This window comes from Nylanderia fulva, unplaced genomic scaffold (assembly GCF_048542155.1).
Source record: "Nylanderia fulva isolate GAGA-0341 unplaced genomic scaffold, ASM4854215v1 Scaffold4, whole genome shotgun sequence".
In the NCBI taxonomy this organism is placed as follows: domain Eukaryota; kingdom Metazoa; phylum Arthropoda; class Insecta; order Hymenoptera; family Formicidae; genus Nylanderia; species Nylanderia fulva.
Genome location: NW_028190476.1, coordinates 2915077 through 2940987, shown reverse-complemented (window position 1 = coordinate 2940987; position 25911 = coordinate 2915077). Strand labels below are relative to the sequence as shown.

Genomic DNA, 25911 nt, shown 5'->3' with positions numbered 1-25911 from the left:
GGATCGGGATTCCATCTCTACCGGGCGATACATAAATAGGCCTACGCTTTTACTCGGAGACCAGATATACGCGTACTCGTGTTATTCTTCCTTTTTGTAAGCGACTATTTTTAGAGATCCGACGGAATTTCACGCTTCTCTCCGACGTGCTCCTCTCGCTATCTTCTCCTTTCTCTCTTCTTCCTTTTCCTCCGCCTTCTCTCTCTTTTTTTTATTATTATTTTGTCCTTTCTCTCTTTCTCGAACTCTCTTTGTGACGCGCTTCTGTCTTAACGTCTCTTTATAGCGCGTCATGCTTTCTCTTTCTCTCTTTGTCTTTGCAGTCTGGAATTTTGGAACGTCAAGAGCGCGGTCTCGTTAGATATGCAAAAAGAAAATTAAGTTTTCGCTCGTTTTTGTCGAGTCAGGGGAAACGCAGCGATAAAGTTTGGCTAATTTAGAATTCGTCGGACAAATGTGTAGAGGCGAATGCGCATCGCGAATTCTCTGGATTTTTACAAATCTTATTCGCTTTCAATATTTCCGAATTAATTTAGATACTGGGATCTTTTCCGCGCACGAAATAAATTGTGCATTATTATTCATTAAATTAAACACTTAATTGTATAATTTTAAAAAATTAATATAAATACACGGAGAGAATTTTCTCTTAGAATTTACCTTGAATATGGTATTGGAAGAATTTTATAAGAATTTTTCTGATTAATATTCACCACAATAAAAATTATTAATTATATGTACATAATAAAATTAATCGGACATATGTTATATCCTATTGTGATAAATTTTAATATTTTTTTATTGCAGTACATATTAATTATATTAATTAAGAGAAACTTTTATAAAATTCTTCTAATACCATATTGTTCCACGATTACCATAATTTTCAGGGTAAATTTTAAAAGAAAATTCTCTCTGTACAGTATTTATTATTTTCCTCAAGAAAAGATCAATTATAATAGACACGTGTCTTTTGGCTTAAAATTGGAAGGGTAACGGCCGGATTGGAAATTCTCATGCAAATTTCCGCATTTAAATAATATCGAGCATAATCTTTATACCACGAGTTTGTATACTAAATTTTCCCAGCGGTTTAACCTCGTATTGACCTTAGATGTGTGGGCCTTACAGAGGCCCGTGCGTGGGGAACGCAGACTAGAGTTCGACGTCCGACGTCAGAGAAATTATATCATTGGCAACGCGCGAGTAGGACGGGTATCCTGACGATGACGTTCATTGAGTTAGTTTATATCACGGTGTAATTTCTTGCCAACTGACTTTATCGCGAATTAACCGTGCTCTGCTCTTGAAATTGAACGTATGTATATGCATGTAAAGAGAGATGTCGGATAAGCTATGTTCTCACTGGAGCAACAACGAGCAACTTTTTTATGTTCCACGTTTCTTAAAAAAATTGCTAGTTGCTGAACGTTTCAAGCTATGTTCTCACTGGAGCAACAACGAGCAACTTTTTTATGTTCCATGTTTCTTAAAAAAGTTGCTAGTTGTTGCTGAAAGTTTCAAGCTATGTCCTCACTGGAGCAACAACGAGCAACATTTTTTAAGTTCCACGTTTCTTAAAAAAATTGCTAGTTGTCGAAAGTTTCTTAAGCTGCGTCCTCACTAAAGAAGCAACTTTTTTAAGAAACGTGAAATATCAACAAGAAATTGCTCGTTGTTGCTCTAGTGAGGACGTAGCTTAATACATGCGTGAATTTGGCTAGCAAGCGAGCAAAATTGAATCACGAGCAATCGAGTTTTATCTTATCGAGGCAGGAATGCGAAAAGTGTGATTATCGAGACGTTATCATTCCGCGATAACCGACAACTGAGTATCTCGTATTTCACACTCGGATATAGCTACTGTTTATTGTGCATTTTTAAAAACCCTTCTGTTCCGGGAATTCTTGGAATCACGAGTTTTTAAAAAGTGACAATTATTCCAATGCAAGAAATCAATCAATTGTAATACGATTGAGATTAAGGACCTATTATTTATATCGATAATCGATGTGCGAAAAAATAACAGAATAACAAAAATAATCGGAAAGAGAAATATGTTTAATAATTTCTGGTCTTCAGCTGTTTCGTGGCATATTTACGCAGGATTTATTTCGAAAAATGAATCGTGATGGAAAGAACAGAGAGAAATGATGATTGAATTGCTGACATTGACTGTGTTATACCTACATCGATGTGTGACGACGCGCGTTATCTTTTATCATAATTCTATTCCTGTGCGGCCGTGATGCGCCAGCTATCGCATTATAAATTCCCTGTAATATAAGGAGGCTACTGTGCGATGATCTTCGTACTCTCTTGACGTGCTCTCGGTCAAAGATAGTCCCCACGCTGTTTTGACGTTCCGTCGCGTCTTTGTGATAAGGTCTTCGCAGGAAGACTCAATATAGCACCCGGCAATCATCTCGGTGGAATGTTCTCTCTCTTTCTATATAGGAGTATCTGATTCCTCGATTTCTCCGAAAGAGCACTCGTATAGCAAGAGTTATACGACGCATTCCGATCTTTAAACCTCGCGTGATTACAGATTTTTTGATCGTAGAGTTATCAATATTCTTATCGAATATCTTTCTTCGAGGAACTACATTTAAAAATAACTATGCATTGTGTTAGTTTGTTCATATGTCGATGACAAAATACTTGAATAATAATCAAGGCTTCTCGCCGACCATGTTGGAATTTGTGACGTCAGAGGCGAGAAAACACACTAAAAATTCTTAGATGTCATTTCGAAATAAAAAGATATTTCAAAAGTGTGCTAATGCCGTCTGAAATCATTTTTCATTTAAAAATGGCGTCTAAGAATTTTCAGCGTGTGCTTTCTCGCCTCTGACGTTACAATCTAACATGGCCGGAACAAAAGGATCCAGGAGCCTTAATCCTTTTAACGAAAATAAAAGCGATATTTTTGAAATTCTTTTTTAAAATGTTGTATAATAAAAAATATCATCAGTTTTATTTCGCGAGCGTAAATATAGATCGCCATTCTGATAATTGCATTATCTGATAATTACAAGCATATACAGTCAGTTAATTCGCTCTGTTGACAGACTGTAAACGCGTAATATGCTATAAATTAATTGGCTCCGAGAATCGTCCTTATCATCCTTGTGATCGATTGATTTTTTGTAACGCATTACTCGATAAAATTACTCGGTCTTATTGAATGGAGAGATATCGGAAAATCTCTCATGATAACGTTCGTAGATCGCGGCCTTGTCGAGAATGCGCCGGATATATTTATGGATTTCGATGAAAATGGAAAGAACGTACGATTATATTTTTGTTATGTATATAATCGAGGGAAATCTAGATAAGAATATTTTTGACGGTTATTTTTATCATCGAGAATACGAATGCATAAATTTGATGTGAAGAGTTTGACGTAAGGCTAACAATAAGATTAGATAATTAATAATATTGGAAATTCTCTCGAAACGTTGACTTGTCACGAGGTTCTTATTCGGAAAAGATTACGAGTTGAAATCTGCGAATAAAAAAGATTTAATAAATATACTATATATGAAAAATGCGCATGTGCAACGTATAAAAAATATATATACACATCCTCCATTATATTCTCGAAGAACATATTTTCACAATATTCTCGAAATATTATCTCGGAATATTTTCTCCCCTTCGGGAGAGAATACGTCCAGACACAATTGCCGTTCCCATAGAATTTTCTCAGAGAATATTCTCAGAACATTTTCATTCTCAGTTTGCATCGCGAACAATAAATCATAGCGCTTGCTGAGCGAATGTTACAACGTTGTCCGACGACAGCTCTAATGTGTCGGAGGGACAATAATATGTCGGAAATTATTATACATAGATTGTTGCATTCTATTGTCGCGATCAATGCATTATATCTCTCAAACGATCCAAGTTGCATTGAAGTGTTTATGTGACGGATAATGGTCGCGATGTGTAATCGTTTCTAACAATGCACGTGATAGATATCGAGAATAAAACTCTGATGACAGTTGCTCCTTTATAAATAAAAGTGTCAATTATTCCAAGAATCGTTTGTTCTTTTATAAATTGTATTAAGATCGATTCGATATTGAAACGTTGCCGATGGTCCAAATTAATTCCATGCAAAATTAAAAGATTTATTTTATTTAATAATTACATTTTATTCCTTCCCCCTGATTGCTCGATATTTTTCTCTGCTTTTTTAGAAAAAGATCTCAGAGATGTTATATATTAAAATAAAAATCTCAAGTTGAGATTTAATTTAATTACTTGGTGTCTACATATTTTCTAATAATCCGGCTCCTTCTCCGTTGAAATTTAAATTAGGATTTAAAATTTTATGAATTCGGAATCAAATTTTTGCTCCGGCCAAGAGTGGAGTTAATTAGCGCGATATCTCGCTAACGAGACGCTTAGATCATTCGAGGGAAGATGATGACGCGTCGTAGAAAAATGCGCGAATCGAGGGAAACGCATTCGATTCATCTGTATATATTTATACATAGATTTTCCTGAAGCGCACGCGAGTCGATCTTTCGCCTCTCTCGCGATATCTTCCGATCTCGCCGTGCGACGCGACGTAACGAGTTATCGGTGAATATACTCCGATAATAGCATCGCATTCCATTCGTATCAGCATCGCTCTCGGCCTGTGTGCCGCCTCTCACGCACGCGTGTGAGAGGTATCTCGTAACCACCAGACTTTACGCATAAGATGAATTCAATTTTGTGAAATCTTGCAAATTTTTTTTATTTTATTTATTTATTATTATTTTTTTTTATTTAATGATATGAACGGGAAAAACCCTCTACTACAAAAGAAAGAATACAAAATTCGAATGATCAGAATATGTTGTAAAAAATATAAATAAGGTACATTAACACAAAGAGTATAGAAAAAGAGGAAAAAAGAAAGAGAAATTTATAGCAATAAGCTGTGGAAACCGAGGCAACGATAAATAATTAATGGCGCTGAAAGATGCGCTTTGCATTCGATGTTCAATTTGATATTTAACGATTATATCATTGTTTATGATATACTGATACTTTATATAGCGATAGCGATTTTCTTTCATTCTTATACTTGCGGAAGAGCTCTTGCAATTAATGGAACTATTTAGATGTCTAATTAAATATTTCCCGCGTAATTAAAAATGAAATTGCCGAGAAAGAGGATGGAAATAGATCGAACGGGCTTTCGCTAATTAATCGAATCAATTTCTCTTTCAAATGTCGAGGAAAGATATTTACATTACATTTTCTATATATATATATATATACTTGATAATTTTCCGGTTAGATATCGTTAAATTAAATGCATTTACATATAATCATGTAAAAAAAAAATAATTCGACGATTATCCATATAAGAGAGCGATCTGTTCAATTGTAGGAAATCGTGATTTTATAATTCTAATTGCCGCATAATTTTGCGTCGATACGAGCATGATTCACGCAAGGTGCAAATGTTTCTTTCGCGCGTCAGCGAGAAGCGCGAGTGTGTTTGCGCATATTCACACATATTTATTTAAGCAGATATGTAAGTCAGGCGCATGCATGCATGCATGTATGTGCGACGAAACGCAAAATGCACCGAAGAACTTTCCCCTGCAGGAATTTGTTAAATCTCGCTGTATCTGGCCGATAAGGTAACAGTGCTACCGCGAATGTATACCGGGTGTCTCGACGCATTTATAATAATTGTGCGTGTACGAAATGTTTCTAAAACTATGTCAGAGATTTTAATGGCGTATTCTATGTATAGAGACCAAAATAAGAGAAGAAATTCCTATAAACATGAGTCCAAACATGCTTTCCCTCCAAGTTATAGCCCCCTAAAGTTGCGGAACAAAATCGAAAAATGTATTCCAACTCTCGCAGATTTTTTTACAGATCGTTGGAAAACATTTTGCAATTTTTTCACCCATCAAAAGGAACTTTTTTTCTTATTTTGAGTCTAGAAAATAAAATCTCTGACATGGTTTTAGAAACACTCTGCATATCAGCGCGCTTAAAAAAATAGAATTTCGGATTAATTTGAAAGTTGTATAATACACACAGAGAAGGAAGAGTCGATCGAAATTCTCTTACATAGTTTGACGATAGATTAATAAAATCGACGATGAATTAATAAAACGTAAGTAAAACAAACTCGCGCTCTCCGGAGTATGAAACTCGGTGTGTTGTCGTTGAATTAATTGCCTATTGCCGACAAAAGACTCGCGATCGACTGGTTTTGCGGCGCGGAGACGAAGGCGGACGCGTTGGAATGCGGCACGACGCGACGCTATCGCAAGTCGGCATCGTATCAGCCGTTATCTTCACCGGAGACAGGTGCGAAAATACGTTTTGCGACGCATTAATTCGGCTAGCGTCTATTTATGCAGTTCCATTTTCATTCGTGGATCAGCTGCGGCTCGCTCGGTTCGTTTTAAACACTTTTTAGGTTATTATTATTATTACGTTTTACAAAATCAGGCTTTATACCATATCTTTATATTTTGATAAAATATTTTTTCTCGATTATTTATAAAATCATCGATTATTTTCCAAGAAAATATTAAGAGAGAAAGGGTCTCTCTCTTGGACAAATCTTGGGTTAATTTAAGGATCCTTGCCGCGGCCATGTTGGATTGTGATGTCAGAGGCGAGAAAGTACCCGCTAAAAAATTCTTAGATATTATTTTTAAATGAAAAGATATTTCGTTGAAATACTATTTCAGCTGGCTTTAGCCACTTACATTTTTAAAATGTAAATCGCAAAATAATCGTGATCAGACTTTGTCATGCGGAATGACTGCGCATGTGCAAAGAGCAGACGAATTGGGCCTCATATTGCAGTCATTTTACAGCGGTTGATTAATTATGAAAGGAAAAGGATGGTTTTCGAGTGTGCTGCAGCCATTTTGAAGTGTTGTTTCATCGAAATACATATCTTTTTATTTCGAAATGGCATCTAAGAATTTGCAACGTGCGTTTTCTCGCCTCTGACGTCACAATTCCAACTCGGTCGGCGAGGAGCCAGGAGCCTTAATTCGCGTGGACGCGTTCGCTATATAACATTTGCGGAATGCGCGATATACTTTCACTCGCGCGATATACGTGAGCATTAATACAAAAGTAAGTTGCTTTCGGAGCGGCGTGGATTTGCCGCGGCGAATCGCGAGATTGACTCCGACAACGTGTGAATCGAGCATCGTGGCGACTTCTGTGAGCAAGAATGCAGACTGCATCCGTACGTGCGTGCATGCGTGCGTGCGTGCGTGCGTGCGTGCGTGCGTCATAGCGGCATGTTGTCAGTCGACGCGAAGTGAATCAAGTCGATCCTCCCGATTGCATAAAGTTGCACGTCCGGTACCTCGCGCGAGATACCAAAAGAAATCGAAATTATACCTATAGGATACATGACACCTATCGGATGTGGCGCGTAATTTGTCATCAATTTTTAACATGTTATAAATTATAGGATCGAGGCTTAATTACAAAGATGCATAATGCTAAAAATTGGGAACGTGCAAAAAATGATGGCCTTCCTCGACATTTTCAGGCTGAGAAAAAATCGTATCCAAATGATCCCAGGAATCTACCAACAAAAGTTGATCCAGTTTTTAAATATAATAAAGGAGAAAGATGTTTTCTTTGGGGCGAGATTCTTTTGAATACAATTTTTTTTTTCAAATAAAAATCTTATTAATTTACCGAAAAAATTTTTTATATAGAGCGATTTATTTTCTCCGACTGATATATAATTTAAAAAAAAAGACGAAATTGCGAGGAAGAGAGAGGAGGCGAAAGTTTTGAAAAAGTACCGAAGAAACAAGTCACGTGTATACCCGATTCTTGTATTAGCTATAGATATATATTCTCTTTCTCTTTTCTCTCTCTTCCTTCCTCGATGTTTTCCTCTCTCTTCCTCTCGCGAGAGCCACGTGCGCCCCAAGGAACTCTTCTTTTATATCCCGCGTCCTTTGTTCGGCAGCAGCTGTCCGGCTAAAGAAATTCCTTTCTCGACCGTCAGCCCGATTACTCTCGATCCCTCCATTCTCTCTCTCTCTCTCCCTCTCCTTCCATCAAACGTAAATCTAAATCAGATATCACTGATCTCGCGCGTTCCATCAGACGCTTGCAAAAATTCACGCGCACATCGATGAACATGCATGTGTGTGTGCGAAATATTTTTTTCTTGAGAGAGAATTTGGAATTCGATACTTTTCGTACGAGAGAAAAAGATCTTTATTAGAAAGATGTATCAAAATGTGGAAATTTATCTTCTACAAGTCAAGTTTTCTGAACGAATTTTTTCAAAGATTCGAGACATTTTGCAGATTTTCTGACACATTTAAACCCTTTCAATCGCAACACGCATATGACTCTTTTTTATCTTATTTATCCGCTTTATTCTTCGAATGTCGCGCGTGGTCGAGAACAAAGTGTAACATGAGTCACATCTCTGCGTCGCACTTCGGAAGGGCATCGCGAGACACAGAGGACGATAATTGCATTTTACGAGATACTTTGCATCTCGATAAAATACAGTGTCCCATTATAAATTTCTGCCGCGCATTAACAGTCTCTCGTTAATGCGCACACGCGGGAGCTTTATAATTGTCAAAGTACCGTATAAAGGCCAAGAATGCGAAGCTATATATATATATATATATATATATGTATATATATATGTATATATTCGCTCATATGCATACCGGTCGATTTTCCTACCCCGGTGCGGATGGGTCCCGAAATGGATCGGGTTGTTTAGAAGGAAGGGGCCCCTTTGAGCGGAGCACGAGACCCACTTCATACGGAATTCGGTAGCCACAGGGCGATCACGTGAGCGCCCGGTAGCGCTCGGGCCCTCAACGTTCTCCCTTTTCCTTCCTCCCTGGCTTCTCTACCTCTCCCTAAACCTAATCATTTTAATCTCGAGAGCACGCACGTTCCTCTTCCTTTCTTCCTTTTCGTCGTGTCGGGTCCTCATCAGCCTTGGGGTGGCAGAGCGGCGAGGAATTCTACGAAAGTCATGTCCGGTGGAAACTTGAGCGACTTGAGTTGTCCCGTCGTCAAATTTACAAACCATTTTCGCATTAGAGGCGAGAGTTCATCTTTTATTATTATTATTTTTTTTTTATTAACGTGTTTTAGTTACGTCCACGTAGACCTATGGACTCTCACTATAAACATTTTTTGATTTAAGGGAATTTTAGCTCTGACTGATTATACTCTGACAGACGATTTTTCAAGTATCTTTGGAGCTAAGTCTGAAATTAAAGTAAACTTGGAATTAATCAAAGAATGTGGTTTCGTCAATATTTTATTCCCAATGCTAACTTATTTATAACTCGAAAATGATTGGCACCTCGATATCTCTGCCGAGGAAAGATCATCTCCACACGATCCCAGGAATCCACCCTTAAACGTTGATCCGGTCTTCACGGGACACCCTGTATATCACACATGGAAAGAGGGCAGAGCATTGAAAATAAATGAACTCGAACTTAATAGGTTCGGCCTAAGAATCATTCATCATTGCTGGTAATGAGCGGAAACGTTGAAAAAAAAAATACCCATTCTAAATGTCAACCTACACACAGAGCACAACAACAATACCTATCGGAGAGACCTTAAATAAAGCAAGACGGCGCCGAGAAAAAGAAAAAAGGCAACTCTCTCTCTCTCTCACGTATTCACGAGAAAATCTTACGAATGCGCCCAATTACAAAACACCGCGGGCATTCCTGAATAAGCCTATATACGCGCGCTAAGCTAAGGCCGTATAGTAGTGGCCTGGCACTGGCCTCGTAGGTATCCTCGCTCTTCTCTCTCTCTCTCTCTTTTATTTGTACTCCCTCTCTTTCGCGGGGCCCGCGTGGTTGGCGCGCTATAAAAGGGGGTCCCGCGAACCGGGCCCGACCCAGGTCCCGCTGCCTCCGCCGAGAGCCGCGCGCTCAGATAAATATGCGGGAGGGGTCGGAATTCCTCACTCGGCTGCATTCCGATCCCTCTTCCTCCGCCGTCGCCACTACCGCCAGCATCACCATCGTTCGCTCGAACGCTCGCGCGAGCGGGCCTCCTTCCTTGCCATTACTCCCTGCAAACGTGAACTTCTCTTCAACCGCGGTCCCTCTTTCTCTCTCTCTCTCTCTCTTTTGCGCGCGCGAATCTTTCTACCTCGAGTTTGCTCCATCCGCTCCATCTCGCTTCCCGTAGATCGCGGGCTTGTACGCCTCGTGCAAATTCGCGCGGGTAATCATCGCCCTGTGGTAGTATCACGTCGGACTCTTCATTTACGAGATGTAGGATGATGTAGGTCATCGGGAATGGAGAAACGGATTTTGTAGCTTCGATTTTTATGCGAGATGTATTATGACGTTTCGCGTTGTGTATATATGGGGTGTATCGCTGTCTGGGGTTTTTTGCGATACAGAAAATTTTCTCTTATTAGAAGAATTTTACAAGTTTTTCTATGATTAATATCTACCACAATAAGATATAAAATATACTCGATTAATTTTATTATGTACCTATTAATATTTTTTATGGTGGTAAATATTAATCGGAGAAACTCTTATAAAAAATTCTTCCACTTCCATATTGTCCCACAATTACCATGACTTTTCGGGATAAATTCTAAGGGAAAATTCTCTCCGTGTATATATATATACATATATAGATATATATTGAGCTTTCGAGTAGATATATTTATTCACTTCACCGGCTTCTTGCTTCACACGTCATCTCCGCTCTCTGTCTTTTTCACCTTCGCTTCGCTTCTCTCCGACTCGTTCCTGTTCGTTTCCTGTTTCTTCTTATTCGCGATATATACACTTTTATCTATCCAGATACCTTTTTCGTTTCTTTTAGATTCGCACACTTTCTCATACATTGCTCGATCCTTTTTACATCTTATTTATCTATTTCTCGAACTTTTCCTTGCCACATCTGTTCCTGCGCCACGCAGCTTCTTATTTTACTGCCTTTCCCGCGCATTCCAGTTTTCTTCATCTTTTCACTCCATTTCCTCATTCGTAACTCTCATGTTTACTCCGCTCTCCTCTACCCTTCTCCTCTCGGAAACGCATTCCCGCGTCGGCCTCCCCATATATTTTCTTCCCGGTACAGCTCTTCGTCTTCCGCTTTGCTTCGCGCCTTCGCGAACGGACATCGTCCTTTCATCGCGCGGGAAAGCATCCTGCGTCGAGATAGCACACGCATATCTATATACAGGGTGTTTCTAAAACTATGTCAGAGATTTTGATTTTAAGAGCGTATTCTAGGGGTCAAAATAAAAAAAAGTTTCTATAAACATGGGCCCAAGAATGCGTCTCCTCCGAGTTATTGTCCCCTAAAGTTGGGAGAGAAAAGCATAATAATTATTATATAATAGCGAGTACTTCATTTTTATGAGGTTTTGAGAATTTTATTCGATTTTGAGAAGGAGATTATGTGGGGAGGGTGTGTGCTAATTTTCATATTTGGACCCATATTTATAGAAATTTTTTCTTATTTTGACACCTTTAAAATCTCTGACGTAGTTCAGAACCACTTTGTATATTAATCAAAAATGACTAATTATTATCCCGCCAGATCTCGTGTCGGAATATTTTGACATTTCGATTCTTGTCGTGTCATCTATCGCGCGCGCAGATGAATTTTTTGTTTAATTTCACAAAACAAAAAGTTATTGTGGATGAAAATAACATGCGAGGAAAAAAGTGATCGCTGTTTTTTTATAACATATTTTGATTTTTTTAAATTTCCCTTTTTATTGATCTTTGACGTGAAACTTGTTTGAGTTCTCGATAAGCTCTGGTGAGGTAAGTCATTCCAATGTAAAATGAGAGGAACGCGTTCGGAGAATGTATATTATTAAATGTTGAAAAATCCGTTTATGAAGTACTATATGATAATTTTATTTATGCGGATCAACGATGAACGATAACACGATTTTCTTACGACGCTAAATAAATATTTACAGAAATAAAAATAATTAATACAAAGAGCTATTATTGTTGTTCAATATGAATAATGATAATAATAGCTCTTACCATTAATTATTTTACTTTTCTAATTACTTATGTCATTGTAAAATTGTGTGCGATAATTTCACATTATTCTACATTTGTCTGAATAATTTGAAATTTTTTATTAAATAAATATAAACTTTTCCTTGACTCTCAGCACGCTAATTTTCTGTGTTGTTAAAAATCGATTCATCTACAGCGTGTTTATTAATTTATATTTTCATCGTCGTGTTATTTTATTTCAATGTGTTTGATAGAGACAAAACAAAAAAATTTGATTATAATATAAATAAAAAAAAGTAATTATTTAAATAGTTTATAATGGCACGTTTGTTTCGATCGTCGTACATAATGCAGATTGTATAATTGATTAAAATTTTGGTTTGAACTTCCGAACCTTTTCATTGTTGCCAAAAATATCTCTAGGATTTCATGACTCAACATTTAATTGATTTCTCATATAGATATATGCAAATGATATATTTGGAAAAAATAATACTAAAAAGTGAGGGAAAAAAATGAATTCCTTTTTTTGGAGGGGAAAATCTGAAAAATTCAGGAAATTTTTTCACTGAGCCTGCTGTTAAATGACAAAATTTTGTCTTGCGGAATCGTTCGAGATCGATCTGAAATTCTTTGGGATAGTAGAAATTCGATCAAAAGCTGATGGAATTTTGAACGAGAGCAAACGACGACGTTCGTATAGGCGTTCTCGAGGCGGAAAAGGCGCGCTCGCTCAGGAGCGAGAAGCAGGAAGAGAAAGAGAGGAAGAGAAGGGGCAGGCCGATGGAATGGAATTCAGCAATCAGTTAGGCATTCGGCTCTAGGATAGCGTGCTCCGGGCGGTATAAATCGCGGCCGTTCGCGCACAGGGATATATCCCCTGAAAGAGAGAGAGAAAGAGAGCTTTTCTTCCATCTCTCGTATGATCCTGCCGTATCCTTCGAGATGACCTTTTGTTTTTTGTCGTGCTAGGAACGGTATTAGGACGTCCCGCTTTGAATGCGGCTGTCGTCGGAGAGGCCTCCTCTCCTTCTTCTCGTTCTTTTCAATTCCCTTGAAGCGGGAGAAATGTCCTAGGCGTGTATGGGATGATCTCGAAAAGTAGGGATACGAGCTGAGGTATATAATATTTCAGCTAAAGTCGTAAACAAGACGACTGGAGCGAATGAGGCGTAAAAGCTTGTACTAAAGTCCAATGCGTATTGCATTTTAACGCGTACGTCTTGTATTTATTTCCTTCCGTGTCTAAGGAAACGATTCTTAAATTCAAGTAGAATTTATTCCAGAGCGATAGCTCGTATTTGTGCCGTAAAATGTGGAATTTTTTCAATTACCGTGCAGATAATCACAGAATCGCAAAAATACCGTCCACATGTATCACAAATATTGAAGATATGGTAAAATAAAAACAAGTATATAGTATATTGTGTATCAAGTGCGGAAAGTTGACAATTGGACACGAGTGCCAGGGATGGACCACCCCACATGAGTGAACAATTGTCAATCCGCGCGTGATACACATACTATTTTGTATTACTGAGTGCAGGCAAAGTGGCTTTGTGCGCGCGATCGCGCACGCCGCCATCTCGCGGCGTGGGAAATCGGCCGCTTTCCGCACAGGAAACACGCACACAAAGTGCCACTTTGCTTGCACGTGTAATACAAAATATATTGTATTTGCAACGATGAGTCGTGAGGGATAGAGCAACGTCAAGAATCAAATCCTATTTACGGAATAAAAGATTAGGATTAAGCCCCAAGGAAGGACGACAATTGGAATTCAAAAGCGAGAATTTCCTGTCGGAAATGGACGTCGTTTCGCCGATTCGAAGAAGAAAGTCCATCGAACGAAAAAAGAATGTGGAGGTCGACGGCGACGGCGACGACGAAGGAGAAATAGGAAGAGGCGAAAAAGAAGAGAAGGAGGAAGAAGGGGAGAAAAATAAAGGGCCTTTCCGCGGAGCGGACGAACCGGCCCGTACTCGATACCATCTGCGTGCTCCCTCGACAATAATAGTATAGACCGAGAAATATGCGCGCGAGGCGCCGTGGGTTCTCTCTCCGACGTTTCGAGGGCGAGGAGAAAGAAATGATGAAGAAGAAATAAGGAAGGGCGGAGGAAAGGGTGGGAGGACCCGTGAGGGCACCGTGCGAGAAGAGGGGGGACGAAGAAATCCGTGCGCACTCTTCCCCGATGCACATATATCGCTGAAGCCCCCTCGTGTGCCCCTCGCATGCCCCATGGGCAGAGAGGAGCCGTTTCGCGATTGGCATAGGGGAGATGGTGGGATGAGACGGGGCAACGAGCGAGAGAGAAGGCCCCGGCTGCTCTTAGATGATCGGAGACACGGCTGATGGGCCAGTAGGGGCCCCAGAAATTCCAACAAGGACGGGGCATAATGCGCGACTCAAGGTCGGTTCTACTACCGACGGATGGGGCCCGACGGATGCGCGACCACGTTCAGCAGGGTCGTACCGTGACCTCGCCGGATCTCTCTTCCCCTTCTTCTCTTTCTCTCGCCCTTCCTCGGTGCCTCTTTTCCGTCCGTCTTTGCTCTTGCCTTTCGTTCGTCCTCCGCGATCCTGAGACTAAACCCCCCTTTCTTTCTCGCTACCTCGTCCTCTTAACCCGCGCGCACGCTAACCAATGCGCCCCACCAATCGTGCAGGATCATACATTTGCCCGAGGGCGCCCTGTGCTTCTGGATCGCGCGCGGACATTCCACGGGTCTGAAAAAAAGCGAGCGCCCTCGAGGCGCCCTATACCGTAGTGCGATGATAAACGCGGATTTCCGCCCCGACCAAAATTTACTTCGATCGAGGATTCGAGAGCGCTTGTAAAAGACGCGAAACATTATCGCACCTTTGCCGTCATTAAAATAACTCTTTTTAGTTAACCCCTTCTTGCAAATATTTTGCACAGATTGCATAATATATACACACGTATAGTATGCTAATATTTCGATACAAGATTGAAATTTGCTAGGACGAGTCATACGATTCGAGTTGACTGACGGGGCGTTCCGCTTTGTAGCGTGGGTTTAATCGAATGATTGAAATTTGAAAGCAACCCTCTCTAGTCGCAGCTTATCGGGGTCCTGGTTATGAGGAAGAAAGAGGCGCTTGAGGCCGCCGAGAAACCTCGAATCTGCCTCTGGAATAAGAGAAGAGAAGATGACGATGAAAGAGAAGGGAGAGAAGAAGAATAAAATGATGGGGGATGATGATGATGATGATGATGATGATGATGTTGATAATGATGATGATGATGATGATGATGACGATGATGATGACGATGATGATGACGATGATGATGACGATGATGATGACGATGATGATGACGATGATGATGACGATGATGATGACGATGATGATGGTGATGATGATGATGACGATGATGATGGTGATGGTGATAATGATGATGATGATGATGATGATGATAATGATGATGATGATGATGATGATGATGATGATGATGATGATGATGATGATGATGATGATGATGATGATGATGATGATGCTGATGGTGATGATAATGATAATGATGATGGCGATGATGATGATGATGCTGACGATGTTGATAATGATGATGATGATGATGATGAAGAAGGAAAAGAAGAAGAAGAAGCAGAGAAGGAAAGTAAAGAGGGGGAGTTCGCGAAGCCAGTTCGTGCTTCATCCCGTTGAAGAGAGGAAAGAGGCTGCGCGCACGAGGTTGTCCCGGTGGGGGTAAAAGGGGTGTTGGAGGAGAGGTAGGTGGGAGCCTCGAAGAGGGGGCAAACAGAACTGGCTGGACGATGCAAGAAGCGAAGGAAGAGAAGGTAAAAAGAGGAAAAAAGGTGGGATCCCTTAAAAATTGAGACCCACGGAGGTGGGGATCGGAATTTCGGGCCCCGTACACCGGCCAGTCTCGAGGAGGCCTTCGCGAAGATGAGGTGAGGAGAAAAGAGGAAATAGGAGAGTACACACAAGCGCAGGAGGGCACGAGAGAGAAAGAGAGAGAGAAAGAGAGGAGGAACAGAAGAAAAACGGCGAAACGAGAAGAGAGAGAAGGTGGTGGAAAAGGAATAGGAGAAGAAGAGAGGAAGAAGAGAAGAAAAAGCAGCGGGACGAGCGCGCGGAGAAGGAAGAAGAGGGTGAAGAAGAGGAAGAAAGGCATCGTCGCGTAGCCACGATAGCAGAGAGTGCGCACAGTCCACCGTGTACCCGGCATGGACCGTCAGTACACCCTCTGTGTACTCGTACCGGCATACCAGTACCGTAGCTACGTCGACAATTACCATCATCAACAGGCGCAGCAAGAACAGCAACGCAAGACTAACCTTTTGCAACGTCCGACCTCCTATCTTCAGTATCAACAGCAACAGCAGGAGCAGATCTACGAGAACGTTGTGTCGCAGTATCGCATGAGGATGTGCTATCACAACGATTACGAGAACGATGAGCAGATACAAAAGTTCTACTGGGAACAGTGTTACAAGCGCGATGACACCGATGCAACGGCCTATTATTATTGCGAATATGTAAGGATTCTTCTTGGGAAGAAATCGTATATTTCAAAGTATATTTGTGCTGCTTCTCTTCTCTTAGCAAATATCGTTTCTTCGCTTTAACGTGAAAGTGCGAGTTGTATCTTTGTGATTAAAATTATGTTTCTCTCCTTTAACGGAGATGCTTTGCAAAATTTTATCGCTAGAAATTTTTTTCATGGTGAAATGCGATTCCGATTGTGTGGATATGAATTGCCTTTGGTGAAATTGTGATACATCTGTTGCAAATCGTGCGAAAATTGGAATAATAATACAGTGATGAAAGAATTCTCTCCATCGTTTTATCGAATACTGCATATCTATTTCATTCTGATTATCTATAACAACGAAAGCAAAGATTTCTTTTTCAACGTGTTATTTAGGTTTCTTGTGAAAGCTTTTACGTTGAAAAAAGATAGTTTTTTTTTATACATTTATCTTTTGGAAACTAGATTCTTTTTCATTTTTAAATATACCACACATATTTTCCTCATTTAATAGCAATTTTTGCAGCAGAAACACATTACTCTCTCTATATATATGGTGTCCTGTAAAGATCAGATCAACGCTTAAGAATAGATTTCTGGGATTATTTGGAGACGATTTTTCCTAAGCATGTTCCCAATTTTTATCATCATATATCTTTGTACTAATGCTTACATTAAAATTCTATTAAAGTAAACTTTACTTGAAATCTTACAAGTTTGCGAAAAACCCTTTATTTTTAATCGTCTATAACTAAAAAATGATTGGTACCTCGATATTTTTGCTGAGGAAAAATTGTTCCCAGATGATCCTAGAAACTTACCCTTAAACGTTGATCTTAACGAGACACCCTGTAATATACTATGCATAAAGTTAAATTATCGAAATTTTTAAAACTAAAATAATCGCAAATCATTGAAAAATTACTTAACTATAACGGATTATTTTCTTGATGATTATTATCTTTTTAATGCCCCTCGATTAATTTGACTCAACACATTATGCCAAGATATAACGTTCGACTGCTTAGAAGAATGAGTGTGTGTTATGTTATATAATATAGATACGAGAACCAGTTAGTGACAGTTGTTTTAAAAAGATCATAAAACTCTTGTGTTATAGGCGAAGAAGGAGATCTATGACATAAAACAGCAAAGGCTCTGTCTGGCGCAGGATGAGTACAATCACCTCAATAACGCCTTAACCACCCTTGGGGCATCGCGTCAAAGTAGTGAGTACTTTAACAGAAAAATGTAATTATCTCTTTTTACAGTTTTAAATATTTTTTTAATGAAAATAAATTTTAATAATTTTTTTTTAAACTAATTAATAACATTGTGTAGTATTTGCGAATATTCGATCAAGTCACTATTTAAAAAGTATGTCGTCTAAAGTAAAACAAAATTATAGATTATGAATTTAGATATCGTTATATATATTATAGAAGCGGCAGTTTTTCTAATATCTCGTATTTTTTTTATATACACGATTAAATATCTAAATAGATTTATACAATAATCATTCAGATATATGATAGTATTCGTAGGGCAAATTGTGTCAAAAGGTATTGACGAATATTTGTGGTTGACAGTATATTCCAGCTCAAGTTCCTTGATAACCAAATACGACCCTGACCTGCTTAAGTCCGACGTGGCACATGCCAGGAGCCGAGTTTCTCGATTAAAACGAGAACTCGAGCAGATTCGAGCGGAGATGAACTGCACGCAACGAGGAGTGGATACTCTCGTCAGGTATAACACGTACAAATCTTACAATCCTTGTCGAGTTTTTATATTCATTTTTATTCGAATAATCGTAATCTCGTGTACATTCTTACAAAAATTATTTCTACGCATTTTGCTAAATTATAGGAGATTTTGACTTTTACTTTTCAAAAACAAATGATAATATTGTTTTATGTAAAAATTCAAAAACACAAAAATAAGTATTAGTATTGCTTGGATTACAAGAGTTTTTATCAACAACCACCTATACATATTACGAGGCCAATTAGTTATAAGTTGCGAGTAGCTCTAACTTTTTGCCAACCGTTTCTTTTTATAGTGTTGAGCAAAAGATGAGCGGCCATCATAGTGGATGTTACAATATCACGGAAGCGCAAGCTATCATGACCGAACTCCGTAACATCCAAAAATCTTTGAGTTCCGGAGAGAAGGAAAAGGCCGAACTGATGCAGTCGCTGGCGAAGCTCAAAGACGAGCTGACAAGGCTGCAATTTTGTGAAGGTAGTCCGGAAGCTAGCACGCTCAGTTTGCCACAAGAAAAACTTAGTACGGCCTCCCAGACGGATCTCTCGGGTGAACTGGTGCCGATTGGGACCCGATTGGCCGAAATGGCGCGCATGAGATTGCAGTACGATGAGGCGAGGAAGCGAATCCAACACATTCAACAGCAGTTGGCGGATCTCGAAGTGAAGGTGACGCCGGATCAAAGCGAGAGCGACAAGGACAAGCTGTTACTATTCCAAGAGAAGGAGCAACTGCTGCGAGAGCTGCGGAGTATCACGCCGCGCACGAGGACGCAACAGGATATGAAGAAGATTCAGGGTGAAATTCGCAGGTTAGAGCAGGATCTCAACAACGCGTTTGAACTGTCGAATAAAACCATCACCGATCGTGTACGGCTCCACGAGGAGAAGCAGCTGTTGCTCCAACAACTCAGGGACGCTTTGCGATCGATGGCGATGTTAGAGGGCCAGCTGAAGTCATTGAGCGCTAGTACGTTATCGGTTAGCAGCAGCTCCAGCCTTGGTAGTCTCAGCACGACTAGTAGCAAGGGTTCCCTTAGTTCCGGGCTTAGTTTTACGGATATTTACGGCGGCCCACAGTGTCTAGGATCTACCAACTCGTCGCAGCAGGAACGACCGGTCGACATGGTGGATTTACACAGACGCGTCGAGAGATTGTTACGTGGCTCCGATCATAACAATCTCGTTGGCACACCCTCGCCTGGTAGATCTCAACCCAGTCTCTCACCGAGATCGAGTCTATCGAGCGTAAGTCCGCCGGTGTCACCGTTATACGAGAACGCGCCGATGGGTCCACCGCCTGCCTACGAACAAGTGGAACTACAGAGGAGACAGCACCAGAGAGTGATACCCCTGGCAGCGGTAGCGGCGGCGATAGGAGCAGCCAGTGGTGGTGCGATCGCCGCGTCGCATCTCGACGGGAATCAACTGGAAGACCGTTTGACGGAACTTAGATTCAGTCAGCAGCAGGGAGTACCGCAGCAACAGCAAGAGCAGTCGTGCTCCTCCAATTCGCAGGATCGTTTGAAACTTGTGGTTGGTCCGCATCCTCCCGTCGAATTGCAATCGTGTAACATGTCACAGGGTAGTGGCCTAGGCAGGCCTGCCGCGTCCGGTGTACAATTACACCAGCTGCAGCAGCTGCCGCCACCGCCTCAAGAACCACCCCCGTTGTCGCCGATCAGCGAGACGCCACCGCCCACCGGGATTAGATCAAGGGCCAGCAGTTCTGGCACCAACACTAGATCCGTTTCCGCTGCGGTTTCCGATGAGAGCGTCGCCGGTGATTCGGGCGTCTTTGAAGCGTCCAATCGGAAGAGACTGTCCGGACTCATCTCTGACGTTGACCCATTGGCTTCCGGCGAAATGAGTTTAGAAACAGCGCAGGTGCAAATCAAACTGAGGTAAGTTTTATTGCACGTTTTATTGTATTTACGAATTTACGAATAAACTGTAAATATCATGAGTAAATAAATTATACGTATTTAGAAATATTGAAATGTTGGAAAAAATAAGTTTGTGGAAAATTTGTATTGCAGTCGAGTTGTATAAGATCATCAAGTAGTTTTATATGTATATGTTAAAGATATGTTATCTTCAAAAAATAATTTTAATGTATGTATAGCATTTACTTTCACATATACATGGTTTTATATTGCAAATTTACATTTTGTGAGGTTTTGTTTGTTTTTTTTTGCGATAATCTGAATTTTGGAAGGAATTAAAACTTATAATATTGCATCTAGGTATTCGGTGAGTGATGGATTGCTTCATGTTGGCATCGAACGCGCGAGAAATCTAGCCGCCCTTTTCATACCCAATAACGCACAAGTGTGAGTATTTACAAGACTTTTTAAATTATTTTTAAGCGATGTATGTATTGCAAGTAACATTTTACCTTGTCGCAATAGAGTCAATCGTTGCACTGTTCGTTTCAGTTTCTATTTCTTGGAACATTCGAGACGAATATTTACATTTTCGATTAGTCAATATCGCATACAGTTCAATGTACATAAGTATTATACCGATAGGTCGAATTATATCCGCGAACGGGGGGTCTCGCTTTCAAAGATAACCGATTAGATAACTCGATTGCGCAATGCTAAGTCAACCTGCTAATAGTTTCGCAAATGCATTCGACTTTTGTCTATTTGTCAGTCGAGTTAGTTGCTCGATTGATCACACTAGAGACCCCAGATATTGACATATTTAAATGAGATTAAAATATAATTATGAAATCCTCGTCGCGTATCGTGTCTAGATCATTGACCAGCATTCACCTTTTTTATGTAAGGGCTCGCTTATTATCAGCGATATTGTGATGATCTTGCAATCAGCTTTACGGCTACTCGGAAATTTATTGCCGCAGTCATTGTGCCCGGCCATCGGCCATAAATTCGCAAAACGCGGTATGCCGCTTCGATGGATGGATGGATGGATGGATGGATGGATGGATGGATGGATGGATGGATGGATGGATGAAGAGAGGAGAAGGGGGGGGGGAGAAAGAGAGACAGTTTAATGTATAGTTACGCGTTTGATTAATGATCCATCTTTCACGTGATGGTGAATCAACATTTTCCAATCCTAAATGGGAAAAGGAGATAGAGAGAAAGAGGAATATACGATTCTTTTCGCGAATTTTATTTACTTTCTCGTAACTGTTGTGTAGCCTCTACCATTTTTGTCAACCTCTTTTTCACGCAAAAATTAACGTTTCTCTTTCGTTTTGCATTTTAGATACATCAAAGTCGCTTTGTTGCCGATGCAATCGCCCGTCAGTCACATGTGCTGCACGAAATCCGTCGTGGACCTAAGAAAACCGACTTTCGGCGAGATATTTTCGATCGCCGTACCGCTCAACAAGTTGTACACGAAGACTCTGCAAGTGACACTTTGGTGTACCGAAGCTGAAAAATGCTTGGTACGTTTATAGTTTTCTTATACTTGATTGATCAAAGTTTACTCTGAATTCAAGACGTATTTAAAATCAGCGCTTCTTAATTTCATCTAGGCAAAATTAATAAAAAGCTTGTCCTTCCAAGATAGATGAGAAATGACGTTAGTCATTTATTTGATTACAGGGTTCTGCGCAAGTCTCGCTGGCAGACTTCAGTCCAGAATCTCCTAGCGTGAAATGGTACAATATACTTTCCTTCCGCTTCATGCAACCGTCCGACAGCAATTCCAATGCTAGCACCAGTAATAGCGCCTCTACGAGTGTCATGAAGCAAACGAAACACGACAAACAGGAATCTGACATCTCGATGTATAAAAGCGCACAAAATACGAAAGAAGAGAGTAGCGACGAGAGTACGATAATCAGTTCTCAGACATCTACCTTGACGAGAAATCAAGGCTGTGACGAGCTGCAGACAGCCGTATCGTTGAGACTTGAGGAGCTCGCCAATTGTAGGGGTAGCCGAGAAGAAGATGATGAGGAAGGTGGTAATAGCGAAAGCGGAAGCGAAGGTAGCGACGAAGAAGGCATCGGCCTGGAATTTATAAAGGAGGACAATATTCTGGAGGATGTTTTGGAGCACGAAGTAAGTAACATTTATTTCTTGCTTACGAAAAGTTTGACTGTCTCTTTGAATTTTTTTCAACGGGTCGATTCTAAATTTTATTACAATTTTTTTATGTGATATAACAGGAAGATGAAGAACTGAATGAGGAAACGAGGCAAACGCAAGACAAGGAAACAAACACCGAATGCGTATTTATTCCGGAGCAGGGCAAGCAAAGGAAACTCTCTGCGGCTGGCGTCGTGCCCGGCGCTATTCACGACGACAAGAACTCCATTGTAATCAAGAGGAGTCAGACATTCTCACCGAGCGCGGCCGTCAGCAAAAATCATTACATCTGTCGAGTAAGTTTTCATTAAATATAATTTCATATTACATCTCTCTTGCTATTTTCAATTATTTTTATATCAATGCCATGAAAAATAGAATTCTTTGAGTGTAGTTTTAATTTTTTTATACGAGAAGCTTTAAGGCTCCTGAGTCTTCGTTACGGCCATGTTGACGTTAAAGGCGAGAAATCACACATTGAAAATTCTTAGATGCTTAGATTTTCAAATACAAAGGTATTTCAAATGGCTTTAGCGTATCTTTAAAATACTTTAGAAATTATTTTTTTCCTTTATCAGACTTTATCATGCGGAATGACTGCGCATGTGCAAAGATCAGACGAATTGAGTACACATAGTTATTTTACCGCTGTTGATTGATTATAAAGGAAAAATCATAGTTTTCGAGGTATTTTAAGAGTGTGCTAAAATTATCCAAAATGCTGTTTTATCGAAATATCTTTTTATTTCGAAATGGCATCTACGAATTTTTAGCATGTTTTCTCGCTTCTGACGTCACAATTCCAACATAGTCGGCGAGGAGCCAGGAGCCTTAAATCATTTATAAACTGTAAACAAACAGTTAAAAAGATGCAACTACATCACGCATACCCACATAAATAGACGATTACTCAAGTACTTTATATATAATTGATTAAATTTAAAAATTTTAAAAACACTGATATGTGATGGAAAGATCGTAGAAATTACTTTGCTACTTGTTTTTATAATCACACTGTGGTATTTTGAGATGCGAATTTTCTACTACATATGAATAGACTATTTCTATTTATTCGCGTTTATTGATTTCTTTCTTATCTTTGTACAGCTTAATCGTAGCGACAGCGACAGCAGTATGCCGCTTTATCGTAGAGGCGGACCTTTCCAAAGGAATTCGGTGGAGAGACGTTCCCTACGATGGCGTCGGCCTTCCTCCGCTCTCAGCTACAAAACCACTTCGAAAAAATCGTCCTATTTGCCACCCACAATCAGAACGTCATTGGATCTCGAATTGGATCTCCGGGCGCAGCACGCTAGACTGAACAATCTCCAGGATGAGCTTAGCAGGTTACGGGAATTGAAGCAGCGATTAGAACAAGCGCGCGAGAAAGGCGATGCCGATCTAGCAGCATGGCTATTGGAAGATCAGAAATTCCAAAACCTCATGCTACAGGCCGAAAATGGAAGAAACAGTAAAAACGCCGAGGAGAAGAAAGTGGAGAAGATGATGAAGAAAACGTCGAAAGAGCTCTACAAGTTGAGGAAAACAAAGGCGGGAAAGGGAAAACCAGACATCATCTCTTTCAAGTAAGTTACAAGTTTCGCTTTACTCCAATTGCTTTTTATTATGATCTGATTTATCATGATTCTATTTAATTAAGAAGTAATATTAATATCCGAAATCAAGTCAGATATTTCAGTTAATCAGTTAAATGAAAATTAAAAGAAAAATCTTCAAATAAATTACGAATCTATAATTTTTCTCGATTTTTTCTGGATCGTATAAGATCACAACGTTTACAAAAATATAATCATATTCGATAAGCAACGTTATTTTTTTTCTTTCAGAGAAAAGATGGCCTTTTTCACGCGAGTAAATTTGAACGTTCCTGTTTTGCCACCCGAGGATCTCGGAACCGACGTTACGTGTCCTACGGCATCGTATACGCATAGAAGATACGTGTCGGAGCCCGCTACCAACATTCACGGCATTATAAATTCGACGATGCGGCCGAACAGCATTTCCGGGGCAAGCGGGTCGTTCTCTACCACGAGAAACAGCAGCAGTGTCGCGGATCAGAATGCGAGCGGAATTGTCATTACGAACGTCAATGAGAGTGAGATTCTGACCAAGAATACCGATAAGCCTGTAAACGCGAAAGGCCGGCCAGCGGCGGCGGAATCCAGTGCACGAAATTCGGAAAACGGCGAGAGCGAGGCCTTATCTAAGTCCATCGCGGAGAAGAATAGCGAAGATAACGGGGAGCCGACAAAGAGATACGAATACGTCGTCGACAGGGTTCTCGGTGTGGAAGTGTGAGAACACCTTCGAGGAAGATTGTGCGTAATCACAATTTCCGGCGTCACCATAAATCTGCCTTTCAAATAGCAAGATGAGAAAAGACAAAGGAAGAGAGTCGAAACCGCTGCTTTTCCTAATTCTGACTCCCAGGTGCCATGTGCAGATTGTAAGGACGCGTCGAAGGAACAAAAAGATGAACGTTATTGAATGTGCGTGTGCCAATGTTGCGTGCTAGAAAAAAACAGCCTTTCGATAGATGCAGTAACGAGAATTGCGCGGAAACGCGCGAGTGCGATGTGTACATACGAAGACATAAATTATTTAAACGATACTCCATATACGATAGATTATTTAATTGTTAATTATATTCGACTCGCGCCCGAATTCATGTCGCGACCGCAATATATACTTGCGTATTGTATTATCGTTCGTTTCCTTTGTGCGTCGAAACACATGACCCACCGAGCAGCTGGTCTGCGACTCAAAAGTTTGACAAGAAAGGGCTGCGTCTAGATTGGCTGGTTCGTTTTCGTCCGATCTCGGTATTGTCGTTTTTACAATTGCTTTCGGTTTTCTAATTTTGAAGCTCCTTGTCCAGTGGAAATGTGCCCAAGTGTATTTTACACGCTTATCGATTCTCGATATACGTGCCTTATGATCGAATTTGTCGTGCGGAAAAGAAGTACTGTGACGGTAATAATACAGGGTATCTGGTATAGATTATCGCGGTGCAATTAATAATTATTTATCGTGTGAAATGAAAAATAGATGAAAGTAAATATAAAATAATTACTTTTTAAATCGCGTATAATTTTTCAAGAATCGCGATTTTTTATGCAACATGAAAGTAATACGCATAACATATTTAACTATATGTTAATGCTGATTAAATTAAATTGTGTGTCTGATGAAGTTTTGTTAACTGATGATTTGCCAAGTTGCATTCGATAATCTCGTCGCAAAGAAAGGAGTAAAGAAATATTTTCTCTTTTTACTAATCGGTCAATCAAATGTTACTCTATTCTGACCAATAGATATATCTTTGCAACGCAACGATTCTGAATTCGGTCTGTATTCGAGTCTGTATTCAGTAATGCTTGTGTTATTGCATCAGAGGCGAACATCTAGATGAAAGATGAAAATGACAATCGAAAATACTCACTGCTATTTTCGCGAATAAGCAACGATTCGAATTACAGCTGCGATTTTAGGTCCAATATATGTCCGGTGTT

General features: G+C 40.0%; 1 protein-coding gene across 2 annotated transcripts in view; it reads left to right on the top strand.

Annotated features, from left to right (window-relative positions):
• Positions 1 to 25480, top strand: part of kibra (WW and C2 domain containing protein kibra) — a 62175-nt gene extending 36695 nt beyond the window's left edge. Inside the window, exons 1-10 of one of the 2 annotated variants that reach the window (XM_085486077.1) lie at positions 15778 to 16546; positions 17660 to 17768; positions 18129 to 18288; positions 18602 to 20209; positions 20552 to 20638; positions 21546 to 21729; positions 21890 to 22351; positions 22459 to 22674; positions 23486 to 23964; positions 24226 to 25480. In XM_085486077.1, the coding sequence (XP_085342203.1) occupies positions 16235 to 16546; positions 17660 to 17768; positions 18129 to 18288; positions 18602 to 20209; positions 20552 to 20638; positions 21546 to 21729; positions 21890 to 22351; positions 22459 to 22674; positions 23486 to 23964; positions 24226 to 24697 (4089 nt within the window). In that variant the 5' untranslated portion in view covers positions 15778 to 16234 and the 3' untranslated portion in view covers positions 24698 to 25480. Of the gene's footprint in view, positions 1 to 15777; positions 16547 to 17659; positions 17769 to 18128; positions 18289 to 18601; positions 20210 to 20551; positions 20639 to 21545; positions 21730 to 21889; positions 22352 to 22458; positions 22675 to 23485; positions 23965 to 24225 lie in introns of those variants that run through there. The other variant, XM_085486076.1, reaches the window with a different exon arrangement.
• Positions 25481 to 25911: the final 431 nt, after the last annotated feature.